The sequence below is a fragment of the Sus scrofa genome, chromosome 2 (assembly GCF_000003025.6).
Source record: "Sus scrofa isolate TJ Tabasco breed Duroc chromosome 2, Sscrofa11.1, whole genome shotgun sequence".
Lineage (NCBI taxonomy): Eukaryota > Metazoa > Chordata > Mammalia > Artiodactyla > Suidae > Sus > Sus scrofa.
This window is the reverse complement of record NC_010444.4, coordinates 81,331,612-81,348,505: the sequence shown is the minus strand read 5'-3', so window position 1 is coordinate 81,348,505 and position 16,894 is coordinate 81,331,612. Positions and strand designations below refer to the sequence as shown.

At 48.5% G+C, this 16,894-nt stretch overlaps 1 protein-coding gene across 1 annotated transcript in view; it reads left to right on the top strand.

Moving 5' to 3' along the window:
- The window catches only part of CDHR2 (cadherin related family member 2), a 42,420-nt gene that overhangs the window by 13,093 nt on the left and 12,433 nt on the right, over positions 1–16,894 (top strand). Inside the window, exons 4-16 of the mRNA XM_013994874.2 lie at positions 5,825–5,964; positions 6,077–6,130; positions 7,826–7,915; positions 9,969–10,058; positions 10,673–10,798; positions 10,875–11,021; positions 11,102–11,177; positions 11,279–11,394; positions 11,525–11,758; positions 13,332–13,487; positions 13,577–13,738; positions 14,038–14,099; positions 14,656–14,899. Coding sequence (XP_013850328.2) covers positions 5,825–5,964; positions 6,077–6,130; positions 7,826–7,915; positions 9,969–10,058; positions 10,673–10,798; positions 10,875–11,021; positions 11,102–11,177; positions 11,279–11,394; positions 11,525–11,758; positions 13,332–13,487; positions 13,577–13,738; positions 14,038–14,099; positions 14,656–14,899 — 1,697 coding nt within the window. The remainder of the gene's footprint in view (positions 1–5,824; positions 5,965–6,076; positions 6,131–7,825; positions 7,916–9,968; positions 10,059–10,672; positions 10,799–10,874; positions 11,022–11,101; positions 11,178–11,278; positions 11,395–11,524; positions 11,759–13,331; positions 13,488–13,576; positions 13,739–14,037; positions 14,100–14,655; positions 14,900–16,894) is intronic.

The window sequence follows — 16,894 nt, the reverse complement described above, 5'->3', positions numbered from 1 at the left end:
AGTCTTTCCAATTTCCCCAAGGAAGAAGTACGGATTTGGTACCATTATATCTCTTCTACCTCTCTCACTTGCTAATCTCCCCCCATCCCCTGCTATTTTTTAAAAACAGAGACAGAGTGAGAGAGAGAGCAGGCCTTAGGCTCAGAGGCTCACACACACATCTCACCAGAAGTTAATAGCTTTGCTTTGCTCTTGTTGTCTTTGTAGAGTTACCTTCCACCTATGGCAAGTGAGATGGGTTTTTCATTTACAGCAGCAATCTAAAGGTTGCTTTTAAAATAAATCAAGGACTTCCCGTCGTGATGCAGTGGTTAATGAATCCGACTAGGAACCATGAGGTTGCAGGTTCAATCCCTGGCCTTGCTCAGTGGGTTAAGGATCTGGCGTTGCTGTGAGCTGTGGTGTAGGTTGCAGACGTGGCTCTGATCCTCTGTTGCTGTGGCTGTGGCGTAGGCCGGTGATGACAGCTCCAATTAGACCCCTAGCCTGGGAACCTCTATATTCCATCCGAACAGCCCTAGAAAAGGCAAAAAGACAAAAATAAATAAATAAACAAATTAATTAATTAATTAAAAGAAGGGTCATAGGAGTTCCCCTGATGGTGCAGTGAGTCAAGGAACTGGTGTTGTCACTGCTGTGGCTCAGGTTCAATCCCTGACCCCAGAAATTCCACATGCCTTGGGTGTGGCCAAAAACAGAAAGGTCATAAACTATGAGACATGGATAGGGTCAAGATCTTGGCAATGTGCAGGAGCGAATGATGTTTGGGACACATCGTTTTGGATGAAGCCATAGGAACTGGATGCCACATTCCCAACAGATGGGATGGGGTTAAAAAGCAGAAACCATAGATGACTATGTTTATTGGGTTTCGGGGTCAGCTGTGCATAAAAGACCCCAAATTACAGAGGTGTAAGCAAGGTCAAGTGCCGGAGGCCAGCTCCAGTGGCCAGGGAGTGTACACCTTTTCCCGATAGGAGAGGGACATGGCATTGGCGAAGGTACATACGGAGACAGCCTCTTTGTCCCTTCTTTCAGGGTGCTGGACTGCTCAAATTTTATTGGCATAAGTGGTTGATTATACAGACAGTTTTTCACTACAGATTACATCACAGTGTTAAAAGTACATTGGTTAACTTTTACATGGTACAGCAGCTATACATCACGTTCTAACATCTTTGTCTTAACTAAATTTAGTGAGTACAATTTAAGGGCAATTAGGTACAATACATCATGTGGAAAGGAGGAGACTCGGTACAAATCATCCCATGGCCAGCAAGTCTCCACAAGTTGAAGAGGTCACAGACACAAGAATTGGGCATTCACAAATCTTGTTTTTAGACTGGTGCTTATCTTTAAAGTGTTATGGCAAGGAGACAGTGTAAGAAAATATAACTAGCTATCACTTAAAAGCTTTTATAACTCATATCTAGGTGTCTTTTGATCAAGAATAATATGTCTAACTTTTAGGAACCTCATTAAAATCCTAACTCTAAAGTTTACTGTAACTAGTTAGTAGATAAACATTATATATTAATTAAGTTGGATATGAATAGGGAAAAGTCCCTTGGGATGAAATTTTTATTATATTATTGTTGTAACTTTGTTAAATCACAAATCACCACAGGAAAATAAGAATGGAAAATAAGAATAATAAGTAAATAATCAGGAAAGACTGAGGAAAACTTAATAACAAATAAAGCAGCAGGAAAGACTAGGTCATCCAAGAAACAATCCATGTTCTCCGGCGCAAACATGGAAATTGCTTTCCCAGGAAAGCCCCAATTCTTCCCCATAAACATCAAAATGAGAGCTGTGTAACCTGAGGCCTGCCCTCGGCTTGTACCATACAGGCAGGCTTTTATCCTGACCAGAAGCCCACCTTTGGCATGTGCTGTTCAGGTGAGCTCCCTTCCTTGGTTAGGAACCTGCCTTCAGGTTTTTCTGCCATCAGGCAAGGTCCTTGTTTTGAGTCCCTGCATTTTCTCAGCTCCCCGCAGTCAAGGTTTATTATTCTCTTACCTAGTCATTAGAATAGCAAGTCCAGGCCTGAGAGAGGCTCTGTTCCATCAGGCTGTTCCTTGCTCTATGCTTCTGGTGTCAGGGACCCTCCTTCCATTTCCAGGCTTTGCCTCCCCTTTCCAGGCATAGCCCTCATCACCTGGTCCTAGATGGCCCGTGCCACACCCTATTCCAGCTTGAGAGGTGGGGGTGGGGGGAAGGGGCCAAGAAGCCTCATCCCTTTCTTATAAGGACAGGGCTTCAGATTTTACTTCTGCTCACATCTCATTGGCCAGAACTTAGCCACATGCCCTAGCTGCAAGGAAACTTGAGAAATGAAGTCTTTCTTTTAGTTGGCTATGGGCCCAGCTCAAAATCTGGGATTCTATTGCTCTGAAAGAAGGGGGTTTTGAATATTAGGTGGTAATTTTAAGTCTTTGCTGCAGTGTCAGAATTGAGACCCCAGATACCTAAAGCTATTTGATAAAGCAAGAGACTGCATCAACGAAGGTAAAACCCAGAGTCTGCCTTGGGATCCAGAAGCCTAGGTCTGGCTACATGAAGAAAGGACGGTAACGGGTTTTTCAGCCACAAAGGCCACATCCATTTAGATGTGGTTGCCAGGACAGTAAAGGTTACTAAAGTTTATATTAATAAAGGTTTAGAACCCGGGATGAGGGAGGTGATAGCTTCTGAGATGGCACAATCCTCCCTAGAGGACTGGGCTGAGGCCAAACTATTTGATATCTATGAATGTTCTTTGTATAGTAGAGAAGTTGTATATGCACTTTAAAGATGTTTTACATATATTTTCTTTTCTTTTTTTTTTTTAATCTTTTTTTGCTATTTCTTTGGGCCACTCCCGCGGCATATGGAGGTTCCCGGGCTAGGGGTCCAATCGGAGCTGTAGCCACTGGCCTACGCCAGAGCCACAGCAACGCGGGATCCGAGCCAAGTCTGCAACCTGTACCACAGCTCACGGCAACGCCGGATCCTTAACCCACTGAGCAAGGGCAGGGACCGAACCCGCAACCTCATGGTTCCTAGTTGGATTCGTTAACCACCGCGCCACGACGGGAACTCCCTTTTTCTTTCTTTCTTTTTTTTTTTTTTTTACATATATTTTCATAGCTGTTTGACATACCCAATAAATGTCACAAATTATGTAACCCAACTGCCCTCAAGATCTCCATTCTCTTGGGTAACCCTTTACTGTCAGGTCTTATCTCAGTCACAACAAGTGAGGGTCTTTTATTTATAACCACAAGACCCCTCTCTGGACTTTCTTAAAGCAAAGGGTAATTTCCTCCTTGCTGAGTTGAATTCTATGGCTCTCTTGGGATGTGAAAGCATTTTCAGTTAGGTTTTTTAAAAATTGTTATTTAGCCCTTTTATTTTGAAGTGTAGTACCGGGAAGCATACTGAATACCACATGTAACCGTCAGGAAATAGGATCTTGCCAACATTCTGATCCCATCTTTCCCCTTGTAGTCATTCCTCACCCTTTCTCTCCTACGCAAAACCTGTTTTCCTGACACTAACACTGTACAATAGTTAAGTTTTGTCAGGCAGACTTTAAAATACATTGTGTATCAAATTTGAGTCTAGTAGCAGAGACCTACTATATGCCTTTTATTTCTGTATCTCTTACTGATTTATTTGTTACATTTAATTCTTTTTCAGACAGATTTTGAAAAAAGCATTTCCTCCCCTATCCATCTTTCTATGCCCATGGACACATGTGTACAGAGGAGGATTTATACACACCCACTCGCATCCCATATTTCCTTGGGTATAAGGGCCATATCATTTTGCATTTTGACATTTCTGAATCAGGAGGTGTCTTATATTTGAGGTAGTCACTTAACATGTAACTCCCTCCATCCTCTGGAAGTCATTAAAATGACAGTATGTCTCACCACCGAGAAATATAATGTAGACACTGACATCTTTCAAGACTGATGGTCTTCGTGGAGGAGAGGAGCTGGGGGGGGGTGGGGACTGTGACCTAGCTTTCCAAGGAGTTTCTGGAAGATCCAGGATTGTTTGATTAAAGAAGAGCAGATTCTGGAGTTCCTGTCGTGGCTCAGTGGTTAACAAATCCTACTAGGAACCATGAGGTTGAGGGATCGATCCCTGGCCTTGCTCAGTGGGTTAAGGATCTGGCGTTGCTGTGAGCTGTGGTGTAGGTTGCAGACTCGGCTCAGATCCCAAGTTTCTGTGCCTGTGGTGTAGGCCGGCGGCTACAGCTCCAATTAGACCCCTAGCCTGGGAACCTCCATATGCCGCCGGAGCAGCCCTAGAAAAGGCAAAAAGACCAAGAAAGAAAGAAAGAAAGAAAGAAAGAAAGAAAGAAAGAAAAAAGAGAGAGAGCAGATTCCAAGTGTGCTGCCCAGACAGTCCCTAAAGGTCTATCATGGGCAGGAAGGGGAGGGCTGGTTCCCTGAGACCTCAGGCTGGGTGCTGGGCAACATCAACACATGTCACCCATTCTAGCACTTTTGCTTTTGTGAGCCTCTTCTTCCAGAAAAATATATTAAAAGTGTATTTAATATACTTCATTGGCATAAAGACAAATACCCTATGGGCTAGGTTATAATAATTTTTCCTTCTAATTTTTTTACTATTAAAAATGAGGTATAATTGATGTATAACATTATATTAATTTCAGGTGTACAGCATAATGATATGGTATTTGTACATATTTCAAAACGTTTACCACAATAAATCTAGTTAACATCTATTAGGAATTCACTCTGTGGCGCAGTGGGTTAAGAATCCCACTGCAGAAGTTCCCATCATAGCTCAGTGGAAATGAGTTGGACTAGGAACCGTGAGGTTGCATGTTCAATCCCTGGCCTTGCTCAGTGGGTTAAGGATCAGGCGTTGCTGTAAGCTGAGCTGTGGTATAGGTTGCAGGCATGGCTCAGATCTGATGTGACTGTGGCTGTGGCGTAGGCTGGCAGCTGTAGCTCTGATTGGACCCCTAGCCTGGGGACCTCCATGTGCCTTGAGTGTGGCCCTAGGAAAAAAAAAAAATCCCACTGCAGAGGCAAGGTTTGCTTAGGAGGCATGGGTTTGATCCCACCCGGTGCAGCAGGTTAAAGGATCTGAGGTTGCTGAAGCTGTGGCGTAGGTTGCAGCTGTGGCTTGCATTCAGTCCCTGGCCTGGGAACTTCCGTATGCTGCAGGTACAGCCATGAAAAAACAAAACAAAACAACAACAACAAAATCTGTTACCACATATCGTTACAGAATTCCCCCCCCTTGGGATGAGAACTTTTAAGACCTATTCTCTTAGTAATTTTCAAATATGTAATACAGTTTTATTAACTATAGTCACCATGCTATACATTACATCCCTGGGACTTATTTATTTTGTAACTGGAAATTTGTACCTTTTGACCTCCTTCATCTATTTCTCATTCCCCCCCACTCCACCTTTGGCAGCTACCAATCTGTTCTCTATTGCTATGAGCTTGGCTTTTTGTTTTTAGATTCCACATGTAAGTGAGATCCTACAGGATTTGTCTTTCTCTGACTTATTTCACTTAGCAGAATGCCCTATAGGTCCAGCCATGTTGTTCCAAATGGCAAGATTTCACTCTTTTATGGCTGAAAATATCCATTGTATATATACATCACATTTTCTGTATTCATTCATCCATTGATGGACATTTAGATTGTTTTCATGTCTTGGCCCTTCTAACTTTAAAAGAAGTTAAACCTTCTTGTGGGTCTTGTGGGTCTTGTGGGCAGCTCGGCAAGGCCAGCATTGAGCTAGGTGGCCATGGACCCTGGGTGTTCCCTGTCTCGTCTCCAGGTGCTGAGGCTTTCTGGTTGGTAGCTCAGGACCAGGACCAGGATGCTCTGACGTATGGGATTAGTGGCTTATATGCTTACTTCTTTAATGTCATCCGGAATACTGGGGAAGTGAAGCTGGCCAACCTTCTGGACTACGAGGTAAGGGCAAGCCATGTGGGAAGACCTCCGGATGGGGCCGGGGAAGTTGGGAGGGCCCCCGTGGGCATTCAAATGGGACTCACCCTGGTCCCCTTCTCTCTGCCTGCTGCAGACGCTCTACTGGTTCTCCATCAACATCTCTGTGAGCGACAATCACAATAACCCAGTGAGTCAGAGTGGGGAGGGGAGGGTGGTTCAGGGATCAGAGGGCAGGGGACTGAAGGCCCACTGCTAATCATATCTCCCAACTCAAATAAGCAGAGTGAGCCCCAATTAGCAAAAATCAAATTGAATATTTCTTTTTATCAAAATTCCACTTGTCCATTTTTGGTCACACAGTATTACCAAGATTTTATTATTTATTTATTTTAATTATATAAATATATAGTTTATCCTTTGTATGTCCATTCTGTATATCTACTATCATTAATTACATTATTAATTTGTATTAATTTATACAGTAATAAACAAGCACCAAATACCTCCCTACTTTCTCCGCACTGAGGTCATTACTTTCAACTCCTTTGGCTGAATGGGTTGATCTCAGTGTTCATATTTCTCATTCACACACTTATACAGCTGTGTCTCATGTGTGAAAGTTGGAAGTTTTGTGTTTACGACCTGTTCCTCATCCATTTAAAATAAATCATTTTAATGACTTGGATATTCATAAATACTTTCTCTCTGGAAACATTTTAAAAATTGCAGTGAGTTTCCATTGTAGCTCAAAAGGTTAAGACCCCAACTAATATCCATTAGGATGTGGGTTCAATCCCTGGACCTGCTCAGTGGGTTAAGGATCTGGTGTTGCTGTGAGCTTTGGTGTAGGTCATAGATGCGGCTTGGATCTGGTGTTGCCGTGGCTGTGGTGTAGGCAGAAAGCCACAGCTCTGATTTGACCCCTAGCCTGGCAACTTCCCTGTGCCACAAATGCAGCCATTATAAAAGGGCAAAAAAAAAAAAAAAATTGCAGATAAAGCTCAAGTTCCCTTGAGCAACCCTTCCCGGCCCACTCCCACCTGAAGTGTCCGCCATCACCATGTACTTTTCTATTCCTCACTAAGTGTTGATATACGTATCCACAAAAGAAAGATTGTAGTTTTGGCTGTGTTTTCGGAAACCAAGCTGGGATCCTATTGCACACATGGCCTTTCCCCTTCCTTCCTTCCTTCTTTTTTTTAATTGCTGCATTATGGTACATGAAAGTTCCCAGCCGGGGGTTGAATCCAAGCCATAGCTGTGACCTGTCCATAGCTGCAGCAATGCTGGATTCTTTAACCCAATGTGCTGGGTCAGGGATCCAACCTGCTTCTCCACAGCAACCTAAGCCCCTGTAGTCAGATACTTAACTTACTGTGCCACAGCGGGAACTTTTGCACGTATGGTCTTGAACTGCCTTATCCACTCAACCATCGGCTTTGGAGTACTTTCTGCAACTGCACACAAGTCCCCCCTTTTCCTGCATGGCTATAGCCCAGTGTGGGATGTACCATGATGCTTAGCTGGTCTCCTCAACACTTAGGTTTTTCACAGCTTTATGCTATGGCCAAAAAGCTAAAAGGAACATTCTTATAAGAGGACAGACACATTTTAGATTTTTAAAATGACCTAACGAGTTCCACAATAGTTCAGTAAATGTGTGGAGAGAGAGAGAAACTAAATAAGGGATAAATCTGCATGAAGGGTATTGGAAGTTCTTGGTACTATACTTGAAATGCTATCAAATAAAAAATCACCCCAGACACTACCTAATTGTTCACCTGATAAGTTGTGCCTACTTGCACTCCCATCCAGACACTCTTCACTTTGTTTTCTCAGGCTCCTACATTTTCTGGGCTCACCTGGGCTTTCTCATTTGCAGGTGCAAAAGGAAATGCAGGTGATCGTGGAGGACAGAAATGACAATGCACCTGTTTTCCAGAACACAGACTTCTCCACCAGCATCAACGAGGTAACATGTGCCTTAACAGGGTGTGTGTGTGGGATGCAGGCATCCCCAAAATCTACTCAGAGTGGGAAGGACCAGAGACAGCCAGCAAGGCATCTAGGATTGGGAAGAGCACCTCCTAGAAAGAGTAGCTGTAGGAACCAAATTCAGGGGCTTTGCCTGTAACTCCATGTACAATAGTTACAGCAACATTTTGCAGTCCATTAGACTGGATTATGGTAGTGGGGGTCGGGGGGAGGAATTGAGTTTCTTATATATCTGAAAAATTTAGCAGTATATCTGTCTTCAGGCCTGGTTGCATCCAGGTACTCAAGCTGTGTCATCAAGAAGAGATTTCTCTCCACCCCTCAGCTGTACTTCTCTTGTTGCCTCCATGCTGAGGTGGGGGGAACACTTCTCCCTTATGGTGATAAAAGTGTCCCCCAGCAGCTTTGGGCTCACATCCTACCAGCTTTGCAATTTCTTTCTTTTCTTCTTATTTATAATTTTTCTTTATTTTTTGCTTTTCAGGGCTGCACCCATGGCATATGGAAGTTCCCAGGATAGGGGTCAAATCAGAGCTGTAGCTATCGGCCTACACCACAGCCACAGCAATGCCGGGTCCTTAACCCACTGAGCGGGCCTAGGGATCAAACCCACGTCCTCATGGATACTAGTCGGGTTTGTTACCACGGAGCCACAGTGGGAACTTCCCAGCTTTGCAATTTCAACACAGACTGTCTCTTTTTCAATGGTCCCAACCAAACCCCCAGGGCTGACTCTCATTGGCCCATTTTGGGTCAGGTGCCCATCAGTTGAGGGGTATGGAATGCTCAGGTTGCCTAGGTCTGCATCATGGGTCTTGCTCTCTAGCAAGGAGGGCAGCTCCACTTGAACTGCATGGGCAGGAAGGAGGTTCCCCAATGGTCACAGCACCACTCCTGAATCTTCATTACCGCGTGGCTTTAAAGACCTGAGAGGTGCCCCACTTTCCCCTCTCCCTATCCTGTCACTAGACCAGACAGAAGGTGGATCAGTCCAGATTGCCGTTGCACAGTCTCTGATAGAGCACCTACTTTTTGTCAGGCACTGTCCTTGGTGCTGAGGTTATCCGGTGAAGACAGACTTGCTCTCCACCCTCAGTAGCTCACATCGTAGTGAAGAGCACAGACACTAATGGACAAAACAGTAAACAAACAGGATTATTTCAGATAGTATTAAGTTCTAGGAGGAGCATAAAAGAGGGCAACGAGGGACAAAGTGACTGAGGAAGCCTCTGCTTTAGGTTGAGTCAGTCAGGAAAGGCTTCTTTGGGTAGGTGACATTTGAGCAGACCTAAATGTTGAGGAGCCTGCATAGGCTGCTCCAGGAAAAGGATATTCCAGGCAAGGAACAGCAGCTGCAAAGCCTCTGAGATGAGAATCAGCCTGAAGCATCCTGGGCACAGCCAGGAAGCTGGTATGGATGGAGAATGGAGGGTGAGGTCAGAGAGGTGGGCAGTGGTCTGACCCTGCAGGGGCCATGGAGGCATTCTGGACCGTATTCCGGGTAGAATGGGGGGAACCACTAGCAGGTTTTGAGCACAAGAGTGATGTGGTCTGGGTCAGGATTTTCAAAGATCTCTTTGGCCGCCTTGTGGAATCAGTGAGGGTGTGGACAGGTCTGGGGGCAAAGGCCTCGCAAAAGAATGTTCCAGCTTGGCAGGATGCTGTCTGGAACCTACTGCTGGAGGCTAGTGAGAACTCACAGGGATGCTTATGCAGGGAGGAGTCACAACCTGGATTCTGGAATGATGACGGCTCATGCTGGTCCTGAGGGGCTCTGCCAATCAGAAGCCAGCTTTGGTGGTGTGAGGCTGTCTGGAGAGAGGAGAGGAGGGGACCCTGCTCCCTGCCTCCATCCAGATGCCTCTAGAAGCCTATCCCAGGTGGGAAGGAAAGGGAAACATCTGTGGAGCACTGGGTTTCAGGTTCTAGAAGGTCTAGCTGGGGACACGGAAACTCCGGGAGGGGGCGTGATGTGCTCGGGCATGGAGGAGATGGATTGGAGCTCATAGGTGACAAGACCCTTGTTGCAGACCCTGCCGGTTGGCTCCGTGGTGTTTTCTGTGCTGGCTGTGGACAAAGACACGGGGTCTGCTGGTGCTGTGGTGTACTCCATAGAGAGGGTAAGCCTATGCAGGTCCACGTGGGAGTGTGGGCCCCACCTCTCCTCATAACCACCAGGGGGCAGCATCTCCCATACAACCTGAGGGGATCTTAAGGAGGATGGCTTCCTTGGGCTCCCTCTGGACCTCACTTGACCCAGCCACCTCAGGAGGGTGCCTGCTGGGAACTGAACCCTTCTTCCCACCCTCTTGCCTGGGGCACTGTCGAAGTCCCTGCCAGGTACGTGTCACATCACCTGATGGCTGAGGCACTCTCAGCTTCAGAGAAGAAAAAATCAAGGCTCCAAGAGGTCCAGGGTCTTATCCAAGTTCACACAGACAACTGGGGTTGTGTGGGAGACCCAGTTCCCATGAAGGCACATTTGCTAGCCCCAGCCCCTGACATTGAGACCCTACTATGTGCCAGGCACTTACCTTAGCTCCCTTGACCCTCCTTTCATCCCATTGAGGCAATAGCTGAACCCATTTTCCAGAAATGGAAACCGAGGCTCAGAGAGGTTCAGTGACCTGGTGAGATCAAGAGCAGAGCTGGAATTCGATCCCAGGTCTCTCAGAGCAGGTCTAGGGGGCAGGGCCATCCTGGGGAAGCCTGGCCAGACTGTGCTCTGCCTCAGGTCATCCCTAGCTCAGATGGGAGTGAGTACCTCTTCAGCATCCTGCCCAACGGCTCCATCATCCTCAATGGCAGCCTCAGCTACAACAACAAGAGTGCATTCTATCAGCTGGAGCTGAAGGCCTGTGTGAGTGGGGGTGCCGGCGGGGGGTGGAGGCACTGGGACCCGAGGCCCAGGCTCACGGAGACACACTTCCCCGCAGGACTCGGGCGGCCTGTACAACAACAGCATCATCGTCCAGTGCTCCTCGCCTGTCTTTGTGTCCATTTCTGTCATTGACCAGCCAGACCTGGACCCCCAGTTTGTCAGGGAGTTTTACTCAGCCTCTGTGGCTGAGGATGCACCCCAGGTGTGCTGGGGATCTGGAGGGGTCTGGGTGGAGATGGGATGTGGGGAAAGGACGTGGCCACTGACCACACGTTCTGGCAGGGAACCTCGGTGCTGAAGGTGGAGGCCATGGATAGTGACAGAGGCATCAATGACCTTGTGATCTACAGCATCTCCAGTGAGAGCGGGGTGTCCCAAGGCTGGGGCTGGGGCAAGGGAAGGGATGGGGGGGCTCTGTCAGAGCCACTGAAAACAACTGCTCCTGCTGCCTCTTGCTAGACTCCACAAGGCCCGACTGGTTTAAGATCACATCAGACGGGGTGATCGAGGTCAGCAGTACCCTGGACAGAGAGCAGCTGCTAGAGGAAGATGAGGAGGTTCAGGTGCAGGTCACGGTGAGTGAGGAGGGCCCACTGTCCCCTTTGCACCTCTATTCTCTAAACTCTGATCTTTGATCTCAGCTCTCTCTGAAAGCTGGTTCTCTGACCTCTGCACACTCTCCCCCCGGCCCTGCTCTGCTTCCAGGCCACCGAGAAGAACCTCAATATCTATGGGCAGGAGGCCAAGGTGAGCATATGGGTCACACTGAGAGTGACAGACGTCAATGACCACAAACCTGAGTTTTACAACTGCAGCCTCTCGACCTGCACCTTCACCCCCCAAGAGGCTCAAGTCAACTTCACTGGCTACGTGGACGAACACTCCTCCACCCGCATCCCCATTGATGACCTCACCATGGTGGTCTACGACCCAGACAAGGCAGGGGCTCCCTGATAAGGAGTGGCATGGGTGGGATGGATGGTGGGCCATTGCCGGGGAGGGGGGTGACCAGCAGAATGAGGTACCACAGTGCATGGCGGGCGGGGGGGTGGAGGGAAGAGATGAACTGTTGGCAGGGGGCGGGGGAGTGTGATGACAGTGCGGCCGACCATGAGTGGTGGTGAAAATTGGAGTTGTTAGGTGACATATGGAAATGGTGGATGATGCTGAGCTGGTAGCTAGTTTTGTGTTCAGAGTGAAGCTAGGTGGTGGGGAACAGAAAGGCAGTGTTGAGTGGAGATTGGTCCTGGATGCTGGGTAATGGTGAATGGAATGTAATTTTTGGTGGTGTTGAGTAGAGTGAGGTGGCGGGGGGATGGTGAAGTTGAGGGGTGTTGAGGTAGTACTGGATACTGAGGGATATGGGCAGTGTTGGGTACAGAGTAGTGTGAGCGAGTCTTAAGGTGGAGGTACTCTTTTTTTTTTTTTTTTTTTTTGTCTTTTTGTTGTTGTTGTTGCTATTTCTTGGGCCGCTCCCGCGGCATATGGAGGTTCCCAGGCTAGGGGTTGAATCGGAGCTGTAGCCACCGGCCTACGCCAGAGCCACAGCAACGAGGGATCCGAGCTGCGTCTGCAACCTACACCACAGCTCACGGCAACGCCGGGTTGTTAACCCACTGAGCAAGGGCAGGGACCGAACCCGCAACCGCATGGTTCCTAGTCGGATTCGTTAACCACTGCGCCACGACGGGAACTCCCTTTTTTTTTTTTTTTTTTTTTTTTTTTTGTCTTTTTAGGGCTGCGCCTGTGGCACATGGAGGTTCCCAGGCTAGGGGTCAAATCAGAGCTGTAGCCACAGGCCTACGCCACAGCCACAGCAATGCCAGATCCGAGCCGTGTCTGCGACTTATACCACAGCTCATGGCAACACCGGATCCCTAACCACTGAGCGAGGTCAGAGATTGAGCTCACATCCTCGTGGATACTAGTCAGGTTGATTATCACTGAGCCATGACGGGAACTCCAAGATGGAGGTATTCTTAAGAGGAGGTTGACCTTGAGTGATTTGGGTAGTAGTGAATGCTGATTAGCTATGGTTGGTGTTTGGTAGTATTGTTTGATAATGAGTTGGTACAAAGTGTTGCATGGAGGATGATGTTGGGTGGTGATAAGTGGGTGGGTGTGTTGAGTTGGTGGTTGGCGTTTCATGGAGGATGGGTGTGGAGTGGAGCGGGTATGGGTGGTGGGCTGATGTTGGGCATTGGTGGTGTTTGGCGTTGGCGTGGGTGGTGGAGGGTGGTGAGTGATGACTGGTAAGGAAGACTCAAAGGGAGCGAGGGAGGTGTGTCCAGGCTCAGTCTCTGCAGTCCAGGGGAAGTCTTCTGATGACCCTACATTTACAGGAACTGGTGACCAGCCCACCGTCCCGGGGCCCTCTTGCCTCAGTTTTTTGAGAGGCCCCTCTCATGGGACTTCAGCGAGCAAGAGCCTATGGCTAGGGATTGGGAGAAAGAGGCGGGGGGTGGGGTACCTTGCGGGAGTGGAGTCCCTGATATACAGCTCACCTCAACAGGGTAGCAATGGCACCTTCTGGCTGTCCCTGGAGGGCCCCGATGCCGAAGCCTTCAGCGTCTCCCCGGAGCGGGCGGCGGGCTCAGTGGAAGTGCAGGTGCTGGTGAAAACACCATCGCAGGTGGACTACGAGCAGCAGATGGTGATGTGGGTGCAGGTGAGGGGTGCTCTGGGGCACCAGGGAGGGAGCAGGCCATGGGGTGCCCCAGTCCCAATGCCACTGCCTCTCTCCACTGTCATCCTTAGGTGGTGGCCACGGACTCGGTCAGCAAGAACTCCTCCATCGCCATGGTGACCATCTACCTTAGAGATATTAATGACCACAGGCCCACATTCCCCCAGAGCCTGTACAACCTCAATGTCTCCGAGCACAGTGAAGCTGGCTATGTGGTCACCGACAGCATCCACGTGAGTGATGGGGGCCGGGACCAGGGCCGGGCCCAGCTGGGAGGGACACAGAGATGGGCAGGCCTGGGACCATGGCCCTGCTGGGGTCTCTGTTATACTCTGATGTCATCGAGTCTCAGCCAGTGTGTACGCGCACGTGACTGTGCATGGGTATGTTGTCCGTGTGCGAAATCTGAGTGTGTTGGGGCTTCTCCCTTTGTGTCAGAAAGCAGGGCAGCCCTATCCTCATCAGTTGCACCATTGACCAGGAGTGCATGGCTTCTGAACAGCGTCCTTTTATTTCTCTCTCTGCCTCACAGGCCTTTGATCCGGACACGGGGGAGGGGGGCCGCATCACCTACAGCCTGCTTCCAGGGAATGGGTAAGGTCTTGGGGGGCTGGGGGCTGGGGGGCAGGGGAGCATGTGGGCGAGCGGCCCAGCCTGCCTGTCTGCCTCACAGTGGGGCTGGAGTAGCCAGATAAAATATAGGGTACCCAGTGACCTTTTGATTTTAGATAAACAAGGAATCAGGGTTTTGTTTGTTTGTTTGTTTGTCTTTTTGCCATTTCTTGGGCTGCTCCTGCGGCATATGGAGGTTCCCAGGCCAGGGGTCAAATCAGAGCTGTAGCCGCCGGCCTACGCCAGAGCCACAGCAACTCAGGATCCGAGCCTTGTCTGCGACCTACACCACAATTCACGGCAACGCCAGATCCTTAACCCACTGAGCAAGGGCAGGGATCGAACCCGCAACCTCATGGTTCCTAGTCGGATTCGTTAACCACTGTGCCACGACAGAAACTCCAGAATGTTTTTTTAATACAAGTAGGTTGCAGACACTCCATGAGATGTGCTAAAATATTTCCCATTGTTTCTCTGAAATTCACATTCAAGTGGGCATTTTGTGTCTTAATTCGCTCCATCTGGCCACCGTGCACAGGGATGACGTCTTTGCAGTGGATCCAGACTCAGGGACCGTGACGGTGAGGAACGGTACGCTGCTGGACCGGGAGAAGCAGGCTGTGTACTACCTCACCCTGCAGGCCACAGACGGTGGGAACCAGTCGTCCTCCACCACGCTGCACATCATTCTGCTGGACATCAATGACAATAAGCCTGTGGTCACCGGCTCCTACAATATCTTTGTCCAGGAGGAGGGGGGCAATGTCTCTGTGGCCATCCAGGTTCGTACCAGCCCGGAGCTGGTGGGTGGGATGGGGCAGGGCACCAAGTTTGGCTCTGTCGTCGAGGTGGCCCAGCTGTGTGGCCCTAAGAAAATCACTCCATATCTCTGGGTCATTTCTTCTTTGGAAAATGAAGACCATCATAGTGTTTATTTCCAAAGTCATAATGGATATAAAGTGCTTGGCACAGAGCAAGCCCTCAAAAACATGCTGCTCTTTTAAATCCAGGCCCCTGCCTCGTTTCAAAAAAAATTTTGAAGTGGCTTATATTTAAAAGTATGATAAAAAATATGAAAATAAAAGGGGTTCCTGCTGTGGCACAGTGGGTTAATGATCTGGCTTGTCTCTGTGGCATTGCTGGTTCGATTGCATTGGCCTGGAACAATGGGTTAAGAATCCGACATTGTGGTAGCTATGCCATAGTTTGCAGATGTGGCTTGGATTTGATCCCTGGCCCCAGGACCTTCCATATGCTGCCAATGTGGCCAAAAAAAATGGAAAAAAATATGAAAGGAGTCAGGAAAAAGAGAAAATAAGAATGGCAATTTTTGGGGCCATGCCTGTGGCATGCAGAACTTCCCAGGCCAAGGATTGAACCCAGGCCACAGCAGCAACCTGAGCCACAAGCTGGATCCTTAACCTGCTTCACCACCAGGGAACTCCAAGGATGGCATTTTTAAAAGCGTACGAGGTACGTTTAACATGGAGCCACACAATTTCGAGGAGTGGTTGAAAATTCAGTACTGAATATCCCAATGGCCAAAGCAAAAAGGGAAATGAAATCAGTGGCCAGGTCACAGACTCTGTAAGATTAAAACCCCACTACTGGCTCCAGAGGAACACTGGAGAGAAGCTTCTCCCATAGTCCTGAGGCTTTCAGAATCTTCTCCGCTGAGTCCTCTGTAAGGGAGTCTTACAGGGAAGCAGGAAACCGGGTCCTCAGGATGACAATCACATAGCCATAGAGCCCTACCCTCCTTCTGGGGCTGGACCAACTTGTGAAGCAGATGCTCTGATGCTCCCCATTTCACAGAAGAAGGCTGAGGCTCCAAGAGGTGAAGTGACTTCTTTGGTTGTACAGCCAGTCAATGGCAGTGCTGGGGCTGGTGCTCCAACCTCTCTGCCCTGAAACTTGGGCCATTTTCCATGCTCCTCGATGTTTCTTACCCTAATCTCTGAGATCCTTGGGGCAGGAGCATTTCAGATCTGCTGCAAGAACCATGATGCCCAGCATGAGCCCTGAGAAGGGCTGGGGGGAATTAACCGGCCTGAGTTCAGAGCACCGAGGGAAGAACAGACAGGGTCAGAGTTTTGGAGAAACCATCTCTGGCTGCTTCCAAAAAAGACATTTCAGGAGTTCCTGTCACACTCAGTGGTTAACAAACCCAACTAGTATCCATGAGGATGTGGGTTCGATCCCTGGCCTCGCTCAGCAGGTTAAGGACCTGGCATTGCTGCAAGCTGAGGTGTAGGTCACAGATGCAGCTCAGGTCCGGTGTTGCTGTGGCTGTGGCATAGGCTGACAACTGCAGCTCCAATTTGACCTCCATATGCCACAGGTGTGGTCCTAAAAAAAAAAAGCAAAAAAGCAAAAAGGAGTTTCAGCTATTTAAAAAATATAGCACTGAAATAGACATCCGAATCTTATTGGACTTTACACTTGCTTTTGTCTGTTTGTTTCACATTTTGACTGTCTATATTATATTCCCCACTGCCCCCACCCCCACTACCATACCATATCAGCTCCATAAGGGAACTGTCTTGATCACAGCTCTAGTCCCAGTACTTGTAATGGAGCCAGGCATATGGTAGGTATGTCGTAAACATTTGTGGGATGAATGAAGGACCTCCATGCTCAAGACCTCAGAAAGTCTTGCAAGCTGGTGGTCCAGCCCTCTTCGATGGGAGACTGAGGCTGGGAGATTGGGTGACATCCCTCTGGCTTTAGGCCCTGTTACTGCCCTGGTGGGCCATTGCTGGAGGGAGAGGCCAGAC